The sequence below is a fragment of the Phyllobates terribilis genome, unplaced genomic scaffold, assembly GCF_046119375.1.
Source record: "Phyllobates terribilis strain yellow unplaced genomic scaffold, ASM4611937v1 Scaffold_4__5_contigs__length_816908805, whole genome shotgun sequence".
Classification (NCBI taxonomy): Eukaryota; Metazoa; Chordata; class Amphibia; order Anura; family Dendrobatidae; genus Phyllobates; species Phyllobates terribilis.
In genome coordinates, this window is record NW_027362764.1 from 402,500,492 (window position 1) to 402,519,754 (window position 19,263).

The 19,263-nt window shown below is 43.5% G+C and overlaps 1 protein-coding gene across 2 annotated transcripts in view; it reads left to right on the plus strand.

Annotated features, from left to right (window-relative positions):
- LOC141265440 (NFX1-type zinc finger-containing protein 1-like) overlaps positions 1-19,263 on the plus strand; it is a 200,661-nt gene that overhangs the window by 123,678 nt on the left and 57,720 nt on the right. For both annotated transcript variants that reach the window (XM_073678549.1, XM_073678550.1), the window contains exon 14: positions 8,306-8,347. In XM_073678549.1, the coding sequence (XP_073534650.1) occupies positions 8,306-8,347 (42 nt within the window). The remainder of the gene's footprint in view (positions 1-8,305; positions 8,348-19,263) is intronic.

The window sequence follows — 19,263 nt, forward strand, 5'->3', positions numbered from 1 at the left end:
AGTAGAAAAAAGTAGAAAAAAAGCACTTTCTCATCCAATTGTTTTTGTCAATCCTGGAGAGTGCGAAATTTCACCATTGCTGGTGTTTGCAGATACTGGAAAAGATAAGCATTTGTCCAGGATGACCCAAAGTTAAAAAAAATAATTCACTTCTTTATTGATATTTTATTAAAATGTATTTTAGTGCGGTAAAATTGTCACCAGTTTGTTTCAAATACTGCAAGTGTTACTAATTCTCGTATTACAGATGTGGTTTGCTTTCACTAAACTAAATACTTTTCTCAAACAGTAATTTTGGTGTGGTTTATAGCCATATCAGCATCACAATGAACATAATACATAACAACAAAACAGCACAAATACAATTTCTCTATGTCCCGAAAACAAACATTGGGTTGCTTTAGAATAATTAGTTATATAATGGCCCTCACACCATTAACCACTTCGCACCAGAGTCTGTTTTTGCCTTCGTGACCAGGCCAATTTTTTCAATTCTGACCACTGTCAATTTATGAAGTAATTACTCTGGAACGCTTCAACGGATTCCCCTGATTCTGAGACTGTTTTTTCGTGACATATTGTACTTCATGATAGTGGTAAAATTTCTTCGATATCACTTGCGTTTATTTGTGAAAAAATCGGAAATTTGGTGAAAAATTTGAAATTTTCAAATTTTGAATTTTCATGCCCTTAAATCAGAGAGATATGTCACACAAAATAGTTAATAAATAACATTTCCCACATGTCTACTTTACATCAGCATAATTTTGGAAACAAAATTTTTTTTTTGTTAGGAAGCTATAAGGGTTAAAAGTTGACCAGCGATTTCTCATTTTTCCAACAAAATTTACAAAAACATTTTTTTAAGGGACCACATCTTATTTGAAGTGACTTTGAGGGGCCTTTATGACAGAAAATACCCAAAAGTGACACCATTCTAAAAACTGCACCCCTCAAGGTGCTCAAAACCACATTCAAGAAGTTTATTAACTCTTCAGGTGTTTCACGGGAATTTTTGGAATGTGGAAGAAAACAATGAACATTTAACTTTTTTTCACAAAAATGTTATTTTAGACCCAATTTTTTTATTTTCACAAGGGTAACAGGAAAAAATGGAATACACAATTTGTAGTGCAATTTCTCATGAGCGCGCTGATACCCTATATGTGAGGGAAAACCACTGTTTGGGCGCACTGCAGGGTTCGGAAGGGAAGGAGCGCCATTAGACTTTTTGAATGTAAAATTTGTTTGAATAATTAGTAGACGCCATGTTGCGTTTGGAGAGCTCTTCATGTGCCTAAACAGTGGAAACCCCCCACAAGTGACACCTTTTTGGAAACTAGACCTCTTAGGGAACTTATCTAGATGTGTGGTGAGCACCTTTAACCCCAAGGTGCTTCACAGAAGTTTATAATATTGAGATGTAAAAATAAAATTTTCACATTTTTCCCACAAAAACGTTTTTCATCCCTTAATTTTGCATTATCATAAGGGTAATAGGATAAATTGCACCATGAAATTTGTTGTGCAATTTCTCCTGAGTATGCCGATACCCCATATGTGAGGGAAAACCACTATTTGGGTACACTGCAGGGTTCGGAAGGGAAGGAGCGCCATTTGACTTTTTGAATGTAAAATTTATTTGAATAATTAGCGGACGCCATGTCGCATTTGGGGAGCCCCTAATGTGCCTAAACAGTGGAAACCCCCCACAAGTGACACCATTTTGGAAACTAGACCCCTTAGGGAACTTATCTAGATGTGTGGTGAGCACCTTGCACCCCCAGGTGCTTCACAGAAGTTTATAATATTGAGCCGTAAAAATAAAATTTTCACATTTTTCCCACAAAAAATGTTTTTCATCCCCCAAATTTTGCATTATCACAAGGATAACAGGAGAAATTGCACCATGAAATTTGTTGTGCAATTTCTCCTGAGTACGCCGATACCCCATATGTGGGGCAAAACCACTGCTTTGGTGTACGGCAGGGTTCGGAAGAGAAAGGAGCGCTATGCTGGCTGGGATAGGTTGCAGACACCATGTCACATTTGAAGAGTCGCTGACAGGCCGAAACAGCAGAAACCCCCACAAGTGACCCCATTTTGTAAACTACACCTCTCAAGGAATTCATTTAGGGAAGTAGTGAGTATTTTTTAATTTTTAAACTTATACCATTGGGCAGTGAAGAAAACAGAATTCTATTTTTACCACAAAAAAATGTTTTACCCTCAGATTTTACATTTTCGCACAGGGCAATGGGTAAAAATGGTGCGGAAATGTGTCACACAATTTCTTCTAAAAGTGGCAATACCCCATATGTGGCTGTATCGTACCGCTTAGCCATACGGCGAGATCTGGGAGGGACGGAGCGCTATTTGACAATTGGAGAACAAATTATTGTAGAATAGGCATTTGGATTTGGGAGCACAAAATTTTCTGAATTTCTTTTGGGGAGCAAGGGCCATTTCGCTTTTCCAGAGCCTTTCTGCTACCAGTAACTTGGAAGTCCCTTATATTTTTAACAGATGACGGACCTGAGTGGGGACTAGCTTTTTTTGAGGACTGAGTTGAAGCTTTTATTTGGAACATTTTATGTAAAATTTATCCGGCGCACTAGGCTGAGCACTTACATCGGGGTTTCCATCTAAATTTCCAAGTGATGTAATTCAGATGAAACCCCTGCGGGATCCATTCACTGTAATGAGGCAGCAGAGTTACTCTGGACTCCGTCTGGCCTCTGTTTAGCGGTGTCCTTTTTTTCAGAAGTGCACAAAACTGTAGCCAACCATACTTTTATGCACACCTAAAAAAACTGACACCGTGGGATCACAGGCCAGATGGCATCCACAGTGGCCTATATCTGCCTCATTACAGGGAATCTTCCGTCATGGGTTTCGTCTGAATCACGTATTTCAGAGATTTACACGGAAACTCTGGTGTAAGTGCTCAGTGCAGAGCGCAGGATAAATGTGGGCAGAGCCTTACTGCGATCTTTGGGAGACATAATAAACAAATCAGTAGCAGGTGAAGAATTGGTTTTATTTATTTTTTACGCCATTCCTCGTGCGGTATAAGTGATGATATTACTTTATTCTTCGGGTCGGTGCGATTACAGAGATACCAGATTTATATCGGGTTTTTATGACTGACAGGTGTCACACACTAAAACACGCTTTTTTGCAAAATCTAGTTTTTGCATCGCCATATTTTGAGAGCTATAATTTTTCCATATTTCGGCCGACAGAGTCATGTGACGGCTTGTTTTTTGCGGGACGAGTTGACATTTTTATTGGTACCATTTTTGGGTACGTGACATTTTTTGATCGCTTTCTATTCCGTTTTTTGGGAGGTAAAATTAACAAAAACCCAACAATTCAGGAATTGTTTTTTGAGGGTTTTTTTTATGCCGTTCTGCGTGTGGTAAAAGTGATCAGGCAGCGTTATTCTTCGGGTCAGTACGTTTACAGCGATACTACACTTACTGTATATTTTTTTTATATTTTGGCGCTTTTACACAATAAAACAATTTTATAGAAAAAATATTTTTTTGCATCGCTTTATTCTGAGAGCTATAACTTTTTTATTTTTCGGCTGATGGAGCTGTATGGTGGCTTTTTTTTTTGCGGAACAAGATGACATTTTCAGCGGTACCATTTTTATTTCCATTTTGCTTTTTGATCGCATTTTTTTCCATTTTTTGCTTGGCGATATGATGAAAAAGCATAGTTTTTTTCTCCGTTTTTTATTTATTTTTATTACGGTGTGCACAGAAGGAGTTAATTAGTGTGACAGTTTTATAGATCGGGTTGTTTCGGATGCGGCGATACCAAATATGTGTACTTTTTTTGTTTTTGCATAAATATACGCATTTATTAATTTAATGTTTTATTTATTTATTTTTTATTTATTTTGTGATTTTTTTAACAGTTTGAAAACATTTTTTAGACTTTTTTTTACATTTTTACTTAGTCCCTGTATGGGACATAAATTTTTATTTTTCTAATCACTGTTCTCATGCAATGCAATAGACATGTATTGCATTGCATGAGAGCTCTGCTGACAGTTTTACACTGTCTGTCTCCTGTTAGACTTCAGCTGCAGGCTGAGCCTAGCAGGACACCATATATGGCAGATCCAGAGGCGGTCATGTGACTTCCGGCTGCCATAACAACGACAGGTCCTGGAAGACATCAGGGGGCCATCAGAGAGGTAAGTGGACGACCCCCTCTCCTCTCACTATCTTCTAAATGCCGCGATCACTATAGATCGCGGCATATAGAAGATAGCAAAGGGTTAACATCATTGGGACCTGATCCAATCAGGTCCCGATGATGTCCCCTGTCAGAGCTGTCGCTCTGAACTGCAACCGCAGCACTTGCAGGACCCTGGGGGTCCTGAGGGCTGGGGGACCAGCAACCGTTCATAAACGTCAGCGCTCCACAGAGCCCAGTCAGCACCGACGTTTATGTACAGTGGGCGGTCTGGAAGCGGTTAAGCAACAATTTGATATGCCGTTCACGGCAAAATGTAACACCAGGATTAAGCAACATTTGAAATTAATTGGTGACAGTTTTACCAAGGCAAAATATATTTTAATGATATATCAATAAAGAACTGTTTTTTTGTTTTTTTTAAAAAACTTTGGACAAATACTTACCTTTATAATATACAGTACATAGGACACCTAACATGATTAGCTGACACTGCAGAATCATATAGTTAACTTGCATATTTTGTGTATGTTGGCAGATCCACTATACAGTGGGGAAAATAAGTATTTGATACACTGCCGATTTTGCAAGTTTTCCAACCTACAAAGCATGGAGAGGTCTGTAATTTTTATCATAGGTACACTTCAACTGTGAGAGACAAAATCCAAAAATAAAAAAACAGAAAATCACATTGTATGATTTTGAAATAATTAAATTGCATTTTATTGCATGAAATAAGTATTTTATCACCTACCAACCAGCAAGAATTCTCTCTCTCGCAGACCTGTTAGTTTTTCTTAAAAAAGCCCTCCTACTCTGCATTCATTACCTGTATTAATTGCACCTGTTTGAACTCATTACCTGTATAAAAGACACCTGTCCACACACTCAATCACACTCCAACCTCTCCACCATGGCCAAGACCAAAGAGCTGTCTAAGGACACCAGGGACAAAATTGTAGACCTGCATAAGGTTGGGATGGGCTACAGGACAATAGGCAAGCTGCAGGTGAGAAATCATCAACTGTTGGCACAATTATTAGAAAATGGAAGAGGCACAAAATAGCTGTCAATCTACCTTGGTCTGGGGCTCCATGCAAGATCTCGCCTCGTGGGGTAAGGATGATTCTGAGAAAGGTCAAGAATCAGCCCAGAACTACATGAGAGGACCTGGTCAATAACCTGAAGAGAGCTAGGACCACAGTCTCAATATATTCTAACGGGCCAGCACATATCCAGGCCCGTTATAAGTTTGCCGATGACCATCTGGATGATCCAGTGGAGGCATGGGAGAAGGTCGTGTGGTCAGATGAGACCAAAATAGAACTTTTTGGTATCAACTCCACTCGCCGTATTTGGAGGAAGAAGAAGAGGAGTAAAACCCCAAGAACACTATCCCAAACGTGAAGCATGGTGGGGCAAACCTAATACTTTGGGGGTTCTTTTCTGTAAAGGGGACAGGACGACTGCACTGTATTGAAGGGAGGATGGGTGTGGTCATGTATCGCGAGATTTTGGCCAACAACCTCATTCCCTCAGTAAGAGAATTGAGGATGGGTCGTGGCTGGGCCTTCCAGCATGACAATGACCCGAAATGCACAGCCAGGGCAACTAAGGAGTGGCTCCGTAAACAGCATTTTATGGTCCCGGATTGGCCAATCAGTCTCCAGACCTAAACCCAATAGAAAATCTTTGGAGTGAGCTGAAACTCAATGTTGCCCAGCGACAGCCCCGAAACCTGAATGATCTGTAGAAAATCTGTATGGAGGAGTGGGACAAAATCCCTGCTTCAGTGTGTGAAACTTGTTCAAGAACTACAGGAAACGTCTGACCCCTGTAATTGCAAACAAAGGTTTCTGTACCAAATATTAAGTTCTGTTTTTCTATTGTATCAAATACTTATTTCATTCAATAAATTGCAAATTAATTATGCTAAAATCATACAATGTGATTTTCTGGATTTTTTTTTAAGATTTAGTCCCTCACAGTTGAAGTGTACCTATGATACAAATTGCAGACCTCTCCCATTCTTTATAGGTGGGAAAACTTGCAAAATCGGCAGTGTATCAAATACGGTCCTTATTTTCCCGACTATAGATTGTAGACCTTGCACATTTTTCTTGTCTTCACCTATTGCCTACTGTTTTCTCTTGAGCATTATATATTCTCTATAATTCTGATAGAAGGGCCGTATTTGGCATGCATGCTGCCCTAGCACTTCAAGTGATCATGCCCCCTAAGTTAGTCAGACTGATAGCGCACATAACCTTTAGATAGTAGTTAAGGCTCCATACATTTTAGGCTGACATCAGTCGAACGCACCTGTATTATTGGGTTCAGCTGATAGTCATATGTGTATCCATGTTCCTGACAGATTATTGTAAAGGGAGTTAAGGATCCAGAATGGCCAGTTTTGGACTGCAGATCATTTTGCTCTCTAAGAGATGATACACTGCCAGAGATGGCTAACAGCAGCTCTCTCAGCAAATACAAAAGCAGTCGAAAGAGTGGAGAGAGACAGCTTTCAGCCAAATGATAAGATGAACCATCAGTTGACCGACAGTTATCTAAAGTGTATGGGGGCTTTAGTCAAAGACTTGTTTGGTTGAAATATACAGTGGCTTGCAAAAGTATTCACTCCCTTGACTTTTTGGGTATGTGCACACGATGCAGAAATGCTCAGGATTTTTTCCTGAGCGTTTCTGCATCTCTCTGGCAGGAAAAAACGCATGCGGATTGTACATGCGGTTTCCTGCCAGGGACATGCGGAAATGAAGCGGTCTTCACTTTCATTTCCGCATGCGGGTTGACAAGTGCTTCCCAAGTGATTTTAGCATCACTTGGAAAGTGCTTGTCAACTTCACACTATATAAATCCATGCAACCGGCATGGATTTATATAGTGTGTGATGTCAAAAAATAAAAAATAAATCTATACGTTACCATCTGATGGCCCCCGGTGTCCTGCTTCATCGGTCCCGGCTGCCGGCAGTGAAGACTGTAGGACCTTCCGACGTCAGCGTCACGTGACCCGTCACATGACTCTGACGTCAGCGAAGGTCCTTCATTCAACCGCGAAGTGCGTGGGAAGCCGGCAGGACGCAGCGCGGGCCGTTAGAAGGTGAGAATATATATATTTTTTATTTTCTTCTTTTTTTTTTAATGGTACCTGGGTCTGGATGAGAGTCCTCTCATCCACACCCGGGTACCATCCGCACATTAGACCGCATGAAAAGCGCATCAACATATACAGTGATGCGGATTCCATGCGGTCTAATGCAAGTCAATGGCGGCAAAAGAGCAGCGTTTCCGCAAAATTAATTGACATGCTGCGGATTTTTGACCGCAGCGTTTACGCTGCGGAAAAATCCGCATCATGGGCACAGCACATGCGGATTTCCATTGGGGAACATTGCTGCCCTTCTACCATGCGTTTTTCATGCGTTTCCGCGGCGTTTCCGCAACTGCAAAAACGCCGCGGAAACGCATGAAAAACGCATCGTGTGAACTCAGCCTTTACCTATTTTTTTACATTTCAACCTGTTTTTAAATATTTTTTAATGTGTGTGTGATGCATCAGCACTAAATAGGCTAAGTTGGTGAAGTGAGAAAAATATAAGCAAAAATTTAATTTATAAGTGACATCTGGATTTACAGCACTACATTCTCTTTAACATGAGTAAATGGTAGCATATGTACCATAGTTGTATTGATGAAGATGTCCATCAGTTCTCTGTGGTTTGAAAACGTGTTCCTTTTAAAAGCATCATTAGACTTAGAATAAGATGGAAAACAACAATATAAAATCTACAATGAAAATCCTCCAAGAAGCAGCATGTCACAGATTTAAAATCCGAACAATGGTTTCATTTTTTGCACAGATTTTTTCCATACCATGTGAATGGGAATTTGAAAAACCCATTTACTTGTATTGTATTGTAGAGAATCCATATCACAAATCGTCAGCGAATCGTGAACTCAGCCTTAGTGTCTTCTTTTTATTCATTCAGTTTCTGAATTTGTTATTTGTATGTAATCTGTCCTTAAAGTAACTACTAAATGATTGTTCCTTCCTATAACTATTTTACCAACAGATCTAATATATTGGGACATTGAAAACTTTCTTAAAGAAAATGGTGAGTCTGAAAGTACAATAGTTTATATTAAGTATTTGTTGATTTCTCAAAACAATACCTGATAAACAATTAATTTTAGATTTGTAATCAAGAGTATTAACTTAATTTTTTCACTTAGGTTCAAGTATTTATTTTACTCACTTATATAGCGCCATTAATTCCACAGCACTTTACAGACATTATCGGCACTGTCCCAATGGAGCTCACAATCTAAGTTCCCTATCAGTATGTCTTTTTACATAATAGTTTTTTTGTAGGAGACTTTTGGGCTGGATCCTCTCCAAACTTCCCCTCAAAAGCTGCTTAAAAAATGTTTAGAAAACTCTTCCAATTCATTTGTATTGGAAATCTACTTTTTTTTTCATATGAGAAGGTTGTTTTTTACACGCTTATTGTAAAATGAGTGTGAATGCTTATTCCTGCTAATCGGGCAGTGTGAATGCACCCTAATGTTCTTGCTGCTTTTTGTTATGCAAATTAAAAGCTGGGTTTTACAGTTCCAACAAAACCTATGAGATTTCAGAAATCTCATGCACACACATTGTTTTTTTTTCCTGACTGAATTGGAAAACTGCTGCATTTTTTAAAACTGCATCATGTCACTTCTTTCACCTTTTTGCAGTGTTTTTTTCACCCATACAAAGCAATGAGTAAAAGCAAAAGCAGGTATCAGTTTTTGCTGCATTATTGATGCAGAAAACTCAGGAACAACAGGCACTAAACTGTATCAGCATGAAAAACGGAGCAAGAAAAATGCAGCAAAACCTTTTTTAAACAGCTCCTTTACTGCCAAGAGAGCAGGTTTTGTCGGAAGAAAAAAAAAGCAACAAAAACGCAACATGTGAACTTAGCCTAAGTTTATTATGTGTAATACTGTCTGCTGATCCAGTGTATGTACTTCTATCTTGTGTGATGCTGTCGGTGATGTATAAATTCCCTGCCTTATACACATCTTATCATTGAGACTGTAGTTTTGCCATAGCTGAAGATTCCCACAATCTCTAAATCTAGTGCTGTACTGTCATAGTGCATAGACCATAGCATAAATATCCATGATTGCTACTTAAGTTTACACAATTAAGTAAAGTAATAATTGAACATTATCAGAAACTGTGTACATAAAACAAAAAAATGGTGATATATACAGTTTACGGTTGTTTCCTACAATATTTAGAAACTATACAACACTGTGATGTTATAGATTCAGAGTAACTGCTAAACAAATCTCATTTTCATGTAATGACATTTGACTTGAGGTGAAGATTATCTAATCCGCATCATGTTATTTTGCATGTTTGTTGTAGATTTTCCAAATTTATTTCAATGGGGAAGTTAAAATCTGCAGTGGAATGTATTGTGTTGCTAATTTCACTGCAGAAAACCTGAAACTGTGAATTTCAGACACTTTTTTTCTTCTATGCAAAATCAGTAGTAAAATCCACTGCAAATCTACAACTGATTTCTGATTCTATCCATTTAATAATGTCCGACCCTTGGATACTCTATAGGTATTTCATGCCATGCTTCCCTGTTTTCCATGGCTTCTTTTGTAGCATCGGCGTCTCTGCCTCCTGCCGGGCAGAGACGCCGTTCCCCTCACCGCCGCGGTCCTGGTCCAGCGTCTTCCTGCTCCCCTACTGCTGTGGCGCGCACCTTGCGTAGCTTCCCGGGCACTATGCTTAGGGCGCGTGTGCACGCTCCCTCTCTCTTAAAGGGGCCATGTTTGTTGGTGATCCTAGGTGTCCATGATATTTATAAAAGTCTTCTCCAGCACCACAGCTCAAAGGCATGAATTTTTCCCGTCTTCTTTCACAAATGTCCTCATTTCACAACCATATAGTACGCAGCAATTGGGAACACAATTGTAGTGATCAATCTTTGTTTGACAGTGGCTGAGAAGTCCTTGCATTTTCCATATTGGCCGATATTGGTCAATGCTCACATGGCTGCAAGCCCAGCTCTGCTGTCAAGCAGTCACTGTGATCAATGAGGGACCCATGAAAAACGAAGCTGTGGACCATTTTTATTTCTTCATTGTTCATCTATATGTGAACTCCATTGCAGTAATAATGATTTTGGTCTTCTTGATGTTCAATCAAAGTTCCATCTCTTCACTTTCTTCTTTCAACTTCAGGATCACCTTCTTCAGTTCCTTCTCACTTTCTTCCAGCAGAAACATATAATCTTCAAGTCTGAGATTACTGATGTCTCTTCTGGCTATTTTGACCCCAACACATGAATCATCTAAGTCCAGCTTCCTCATGATTACATTTGCACAGAGGTTAAAAAGAAAAGGAGAGAATATACATCCTTGTCTTGTGGATTTTTTGATTTTGAACCATTATGTCTTCATAGTTTGTTCACACTGGTTGCTTCTTGATCGTCGTAGATTGACCAGATTAACCTAATCAGGTGCGCTGGCACTCCTATCCTACTCAGTGCTTCGCAAAGCTTGTTATGCTCAACACAGAAGCTCTGGTATAATCAATGAAGCAAAGATAAAACTTCTTCTGGTACTGCTTTATCTTTTCTATGATTCATCTCAGATTTGAGATGTGATCACGAGTCTCCCAGTCCTTATGGAATCCAGCTTGGGCATTAGAAAGCTCTCTTCAAAGGATGTTGTCCAAGCGCTTATGAATGATCTATGGAAGCACCTTGCTGGCCTGGGAGATCAACAACAAGTTCAACCTGCTCAGGCAGTAAGAAGGTGGCCCAGATGAATTGTGGGCAGAGATCAAAGGAACCATCGCTAAAACTGCTCTAGACGATGTACCATACAAGAAGAAGATAAAGAGTGATTAGTCCAGCTCCACAAACAAACGTGTAGATATTACTTATGTTACCAGCATGAAAGTTTAAAACTGTCATCTGTTTTGTACTCACATTGAATAAAAGAAAATTGTTCGTGGAGCTGGACTAATCTCTCATTATCTTCCATTTGTCACGTCTGGGCAGAGAAGCTATCCGCGCTTTGAGTTGATTCCACAACTGTGAGCTGGATAATCCCGCTTTTACCATACAAAAAGTATATATATATGGTGAGATTTGGTTAACTGCAGACACCCTCCAGATAGCTTGTAGGAGAAGAGAAGCCAATGTTTTGGGCAGGTTCAATGAGCTGAAGCAATTCAATGTCAAATTCCAAAGAGAACCCAGAAAAGACAAGAACTATTTCCTGAATATATGAATTTAATGCATGAACTTCAAAGAAGCCTATAACAAGCACCACACCAGGAAATAATTTTCCATGAAGATGTGACGCCCTGCGGCTGCAGGCTGTCACAGAACTTCTGGGTGTTGCACAGACGGATTCTCCCCAGTGGCCTCAATACATGCAGACACCTCCACCCAAGTCCACTAGATGGAGCCCTGTCAGGTATATATATACACTGGGGGGGTGGAGTTCAGGAAGTCAGTCAGTGGGAAGCAGTGAGTGTGACACGATGCTGCAGCACCAGACAAGCTGAAATCTGTGTGGCTGAAAGCCAGGCTAGGCCCAGGCTGCGGGCTAGCCTGGCCAGTGAGGGCCTAGAGTGGGCCAGAAGGCAGAGGAGAGGAGAAGAGCCATCTGGGACAGAGGGACCATGGAAGGTTCGTCCCAGACAACACAAGCCGGGCACCGGGCCCGTGCCTATTGGGATCTCTATGCCCAGTAGGGAATCCGGCATACCGAGGAGGATTTTATATCCCTCGGTCCACCTGTGAATACCGCACATTTAGAGGACTAGGTACCAAGAAGGCCCCGGCATCCAGGGATAGTGGTAACCAGGGGAAAGCCCTTGCCGCCAAGCAAGACGGGTGAGAGAAACATCAAGGAAGCTAGACCCTGTTCCAGTCAGATCAGAAGCTCCAGGGAGAGAGACAGGAAGATACGGATAAGGAGGCCTTACACCCGCTCGCTGGGGAGCAAGTCCAGAAGTGCACACCACCTACAAGTACCCCGGACCGTAACTGACTACCATCATCAGTAAAGGTACTGAAGCGAACCCCTGTGTGCGTGTCTGTTCTTCCTCTGATCCGGGTGGGTCCCCTCTCTCCTGCATCCCTTCACACCATCCCTGCCCTGGGGGCCCGCTCCACCTGTGGGGAGCAGAAACACCTCAGTTGCCATCCCAACACCCCCGGAGGTCTGAAGCAGCGCTGGTAATCATTACCAGGTACCACAGGTGGCGTTGCGAACTGTTTATTTATTTTATCCAAGTTCCAATCCACTTTTTCAAAAGTGACCCCAGGGTACGGGCCCTGGAGCCGACCACCGCAACTCCCCAAACGAGGCAAAGGCCCGGGTACCGAGTCGTCCCCATCCCCTGGGCGCGTCAACCTCTTTCTGGCGTCACGAACAGGATTGCGTGCCCATTGCCACCGGGTACTGTGCGCCTTAAAGAACTGTGTCGCATACCGTGGTGAAGTTTTCCCGCCAATTGCCGCTATTTCCCGCCATTGTCCGCCATTTTCGAGTCGCCACGCGGGAAGAAGAGGGGCGTAACCGCAGAAGCACGCCAAGCCCCGCCTCACGCACTGACGCAGCGCCAGGTCCTGGAAGGAGACCGCCGTGCCAGGAAGCGCACGCCCTGACGTCAGACGCAAGGGGATGCCAGGTCCTGCACCGGGAACTGCTAGTCGAGCAGTTCTCCTCTTCCCGTCCGGGGGACCGCAGCCGGCTCTACAAGCAGGAAGGTAGGCCGCAGTTAACTAGGGGGGCGCAGCGATGGCGGATGATTGGCAGAACGCCGTGGCCCTCGACAACGCCCCTGCATGAGTATCTTCGTCTGGTGCTGCTCGGGCAGGAGCAGTCGCCGCACCAGCAGGAGCTGTGGCACGGATGGTGCCCATGGCTCTACAGCATGCCCTAAATGTTCAGAGGGTAAAGGAACTGTTGGAACAGGACACCCTGACTGAACGGGAGGATGACCAGGATGGGTCACCCACCTCCCATAACCAGGCGCAGCCCAGGAGGAGGTGCCCTTGAGCTACTGGTTCCCCGGTAGCTCTCATGTTAAGTATAAGTTAACCTGAACTTGGAGTCCGTGAACTATGAGCGGTCCCACCATTGTACATAGTTTGCACCTTTTGAGGTGCCCCCTGGTGGTTTTCACAAGACCACCACCACTAAAACCTTCTTGGCGTGGCCTAACCAGTGGTCCTACACCAGTCCTGCAGCCCGCCCAGGACCTTCGTTGGGGGTTTGGAGCAGGTCCCCCACAAGCCAGCTTATCCGGATGAGAGGGACACACCCGAGGAGGGATCTCATCAAAACTGACCGTTGCAGAAAGTAAAGTTGTGTTGCTGCTAATGTGCGTGTGCTCAATTGTTATAAAAGTATTTTATATATATTAAAAAAAAAAAAGAAAGAAAATATTTTTGCTACAGTAAAGCATAAATAATGTTTATTGAATCTGTTATTGCAACGTTCAAGCCAAGTGCCTCCCATAAAGGGAAGAAAAATAGTTATGTTCATAAAATTGTTATTGATATCATTGTAACCTGTTTTAAAAAATTTGTTTTAGTCCGGGAGTACTGACTTGTACTAGGGGGGAATGTGACGCCCTGCGGCTGCAGGCTGTCACAGAACTTCTGGGTGTTGCACAGACGGATTCTCCCCAGTGGCCTCAATACATGCAGACACCTCCACCCAAGTCCACTAGATGGAGTCCTGTCAGGTATATATATACTGGGGGGTGGAGTTCAGGAAGTCAGTCAGTGGGAAGCAGTGAGTGTGACACAATGCTGCAGCACCAGACAAGCTGAAATCTGTGTGGCTGAAAGCCAGGCTAGGCCCAGGCTGCGGGCTAGCCTGGCCAGTGAGGGCCTAGAGTGGGCCAGAAGGCAGAGGAGAGGAGAAGAGCCATCTGGGACAGAGGGACCATGGAAGGTACATCCCAGACGCAAGCCGGGCACCGGGCCCGTGCCTATTGGGATCTCTATGCCCAGTATAGAATCCGGCATACCAAGGAGGATTTTATATCCCTCGGTCCACCCATGAATACCGCACATTTAGAGGACTAGGTACCACGAAGGCCCCGGCGTCCAGGGATAGTGGTAACCAGGGGAAAGCCCTCACCGCCAAGCAAGACGGGTGAGAGAAACATCAAGGAAGCTAGACCCTGTTCCAGGCAGGTTAGAAGCTCCAGGGAGAGAGACAGGAAGATACAGATAAGGAGGCCTTACACCCGCTCACTGGGGAGCAAGTCCAGAAGTGCACACCACCTACAAGTACCCCGGACCGTAACTGACTACCATCATCAGTAAAGGTACTGAAGCGAACCCCTGTGTGCTTGTCTGTTCTTCCTCTGACCCGGCTGGGTCCCCTCTCTCCTGCATCCCTTCGCACCATCCCTGCCCTGGGGGCCCGCTCCACCTGTGGGAAGCAGAAACACCTCAGCTGCCATCCCAACACCCCCGGAGGTCTGAAGCAGCGCAGGTGGCGTCACGAACTGTTTATTTATTTTATCCAAATTCCAATCCCCTTTTTCAAGAGTGACCCCAGGGTACGGGCCCGGAAGCCGACCACCGCGACATCCCCAAACGAGGCAAAGGCCCGGGTACCGAGTCGTCCCCATCCCCTGGGTGCGTCAAAGACATCAAATGAAGAAACCTTTCTTAGCACAGCTAGCAACAATAAAAGACCATGATGTGATTGAATTTAGTGACCAACAGGATATCAAGTAGAGATGCAAAGAATACACAGCGGAACTGCCCATCATGAGGAGCACAGGGGCCAAGAGGAACCAGAACCAGACCTATTGGAAAGTGAAGTAGATTTGGCATTGAGGAAGCTGCCAAGCAACAAAGCACCTGGCATTGATGGTATCCCTGCAGAGCTGCTCAAAATGGTCCCAAGAGCAGCACTGACAGCACTATGCAATAAGATCTGGAGGAACTGCACATGGAACTGGAAAAGATCAGTTTTAATCCCACTCTGCCAAATTAATAATAATAATAATTTTTATTTCTATAGCGCCAACATATTCTACAGCACTTTACATTTTAGAGGGGTATTGTAAAGGCAATAAAAGACATTACAGAATAGCAATAATCACATAAATGAACAGATACCAAGAGGAATGAGGGCCCTGCTCGCAAGCTTAAAGCTTTAAATCTATAACCCATGTGCACAATTTGGTGAGGAATTTGCTACTGTGGATCACTTGGCCAATACTTGCGTATTTTCTCTGAAAGTTTTCTGACCTGTGTGCAAATGGTTTATACACACTGGTTGAATACATAGCAGATTTTCTGGGATTTTAAGAAAATCTCAATTGCAAAATTCTCAAATGCACAAAAAATCTGCAGCATAAATTGATCTGTTCTTTAGATTATTAATCTTTGTAATACAAAGGGTGAAAGCTGTGAAAATCAGCAGGCATTTCCCCAACGAAATCCACAACAAAATCAGCACAAAATCAGCAGCTGATAATCATCTGTACCTTAACTGAGTATGATCGTAGTGCTGCTAGGAGGAGATACACACTTTTTTTTGTACAGCCCTTCTGCAGAGAGAACATGGCTGCTGTTCAGCTCAGCAAACAGCTCAAAGAAGTTGTCTGAGATCAAATGGAAAGTCTGCAGACACTCTATATGATCACAGACTGCCAAATCGTGAAGTGTGCAATGCGCACACTGTCACATCCCCGTAAGGGAGGGCAGCCATGAGACAGCATGTATGTGATTTCAATACTTGAGGCCACGTGCTGATTAGTTTCATCCGAACTCTCTCAATAGAAGAAAATTGAGAAAAGCTGTTTGAGTCTAGTCAGCATTTGACTGCATATACAGTATGCTATTTGTATATATGCGGTCACGAGATTGCCAATATGAATACAGGTGAATTGTGACAGTATGATGAGTCGACAGTCTGCAGTAATATAGCTTAACTGCAGACTTTGTATCTGAGACCCTAAGGCTATGTGCCCACGTTGCATTTATGAAGCAGAAAATTTCTGCTGCATAAATGCAAGTCCTCTCCCGGAAAAACGCATGCGGAATTCCGCACGCGTTTATCGCGCATTTTTCGCGCGTTTATCACGCGTTTTCCACATGCGGAATTGCCTTGCGTTTTTTATGCATTGGACTAAGGCAATTCCGCTTGCGGAAACGCAAAATTAAATGACATGCTGCGGATTTTTGAACGCGGCATAAACGCTGCGGAAAAATCCGCAGCATGTGCATAGAACTTGCGGAATCCCATTGGGGACCATGGGGTGCGGATATACATGCGTTTTTCAAGCGTTTACGCTGCGGAAATTCCGCAGCATATACGCTTGAAAAATGCTACGTGGGCACACAGCCTTAATCATGAACTCGCACAGGTTGTATGGTTTTGACAAAAGAGTCCCGTTCTTAGCTTCCAGAGTACAAAGGAGTTGTATACTTATAAAAGGTATGCACCAAACTCTCTCTTATTTCTATGGCAATTTTAATTTTTTTTTTAGTTTCTTGTATTTTGGGAATTCATTTTGTTTTCAACACCTATAATTTTTTTTAACCCATTAATGTCCAGGACTGACCATGTTCATTTAATCTACTGTAGTGTCAGTGTGTTAATATACTCACCTATTGTCACCTTCTGCGGGATCCAGCGCCGTTCTGCTTCTCTTCTCAGTGATGTCATCAGTGTTCAGACTATCCGTATCAATCTATGCATAAACCGGAAATCTCTTTTACAATGTAAGCCTATGGAGCCCCTTTCTGACACTTCATAGACTTCCAATATAAAAGCCAATTCCAGGTCATGCAGAGCACAGTGTGACCCAGAAAGTCTGAAGAGCACTGACGTGTAGAGAAGCCGAAAGGCGCTGGATACGGGAGAAGGCGGCGGTAGGTGACTATATTAATACACTCACACTACAGTAGATGCGTACATCCACAGAATTATTTAAAAAAATCTCCATGGGAGTGTTTCTTTAATTATTAAGGTACATCATCAAAAAACTATTGACCAACTGGAAAGAGGATCAGAGGGAAGAACACTTAGGATTGAGGGAAAGGAGAGATGTATGAAAAAGGGGATTTTCAGTATAAGCTTCATTGGAGCATTTTCACTCCAGCCATTGAGATAAATTTGTACTATTCTTAAAGTCTTTCGAGACAAACCATATGCGTCAGAAAGCATCAAATCAGTCAAAGTCATCTTCTGTAATCTCTTCCATAAATAGGAAAATGTCAAACGCATTCACTCACTCTGCAATAGTCGGAGCTGTGGTTGGCCTCCAGTGTCTGATTTTGACTGATATTACCACTGATAAAAATGTCTTAGTATAATTTTTTACATAGATCTATGGATATTCAAAAGGATCTTTGGTGTAGGCTTCAGTCATGTAAGTGTAAGTTTGAAATCATAGCATTTTTAATAAAGTCCTATCATAGCATTTTTAATAAAGTCCTATTGCAAAATCCATTAAAAACAAAAATTCATGCTTTTAAACTGAATTTTTGCTAACCCTAGTTTTTGCTACCTCATCTGAGATCAACATGTTATAGGGGCAGATGACGCGCCCAGGGGATGGGGACGACTCTGCGCCCAGGCCTTGTAGTTGGTTTTGGGGATGCCGTGGTGGCCGGCTCCCGAGCCCGTACCCTGGAGTCACTCTTGAAAAGGAAGGGGGGAAAGTTAAATGGGATATGGGAATGTTTGTGACGCCACCCGTGGTGTCTGGCGAAAGTCACCAGCGCCGCTACAGTCCTCCGGGGCCGGTGTTCAAGCAGCTTAGTTGGTGCAGCTCCCCACAGGTGGAGCGGGGCCCCAGGGCAGCGTAGAGAGGGGGTAGAATGGAGCAGAGATGGGTGCAAAGCCACTGAGAAAAGAACAGACAGAGGCAGTTATTGAAGTTATCCGAGTCTTTACTCACGGTGGTGCTTTCTCAGCTCAGAGCTTTTCTCTGCTGTCACACGGTGAGCTGCGGCCGCCAGGGTGGGGTTCGGCACACTCCAGGTAGTTCAGTAGCGCTTGACAGGACCCCCGCTCTATTGTGTTCCTCTCTTGTAAACTTCTCCCGCCTTGTGTCCCCCACTGAGTCCCGTACGGGTACTTCGATGTCCCTGATGGGTAGCGTGTAGCTTCCGGACCGTCTGGGTGCCCTTCTTGGTGACTGGTGGTGAGAACGTGGCGTAAGGCCGGGTCCCTCTGGATAAACTCAGATTAGGGCATACAGGTGGCGACTCCGCTCCGTCCGTATCCCCCTGGGATCCACATAAGCCTCCGGACTTTTCCGACAGAGACGTGAAGTGCAAAGTCAGATAATCGGGGACCGGTACCCCCTCTTGTGGCAGGGTCTCTCTGGCAGGGCCAGAATAAGGTATGCAGGTGGCGACTCCGCTCCGTCCGCACCCCTGAGATCCTTTTGCCTGTGGAGCCTATCTCCTCTGCTCCCCTCCTGGGCCTTCTTGGTTGGACTCTGACCGGGGACAGAGCTGGTTATAACTCTACCCCGACCCCCCGTCTCGAGGCCTGAGACCGGGAACCATGGACCCTCAGCCGGCTGCAGCCTTGTGCCAACTTGCAGTACAAAGACCCGGTTATAAAGATGGCCTTCAGTTATATATGATTCTGATTAAGTGCCTAAGTAAAGTGCTTCCTCCACCCTCACTCACTACGTGGTTCCCCCTAACTTTGGTTCCCCCCTACTCCTGAATTCAGGCCCGGGGCAGCACTATGGTGCATTAGGCCCCCTTCAGAACTGGAGTGGTGTAGTGTTAAGTGTGTGGTTGGGGTCCTGTGTGGCACTCCATCCTTACCTTGGAGAGGAGATACCACACCTCGTTCTGAGGTGCAGTACCCCTGTGGCGACTGAACCCTCAGGGGCGCCACACAGATACCCTGTTTTGTCTGCCACAGAATGCTGAGCTCTGTATGACCCCACGAAATCCACTGATTGACAGCTTACTGTGTACAATCAGTGGTGAGGGCAACAAAG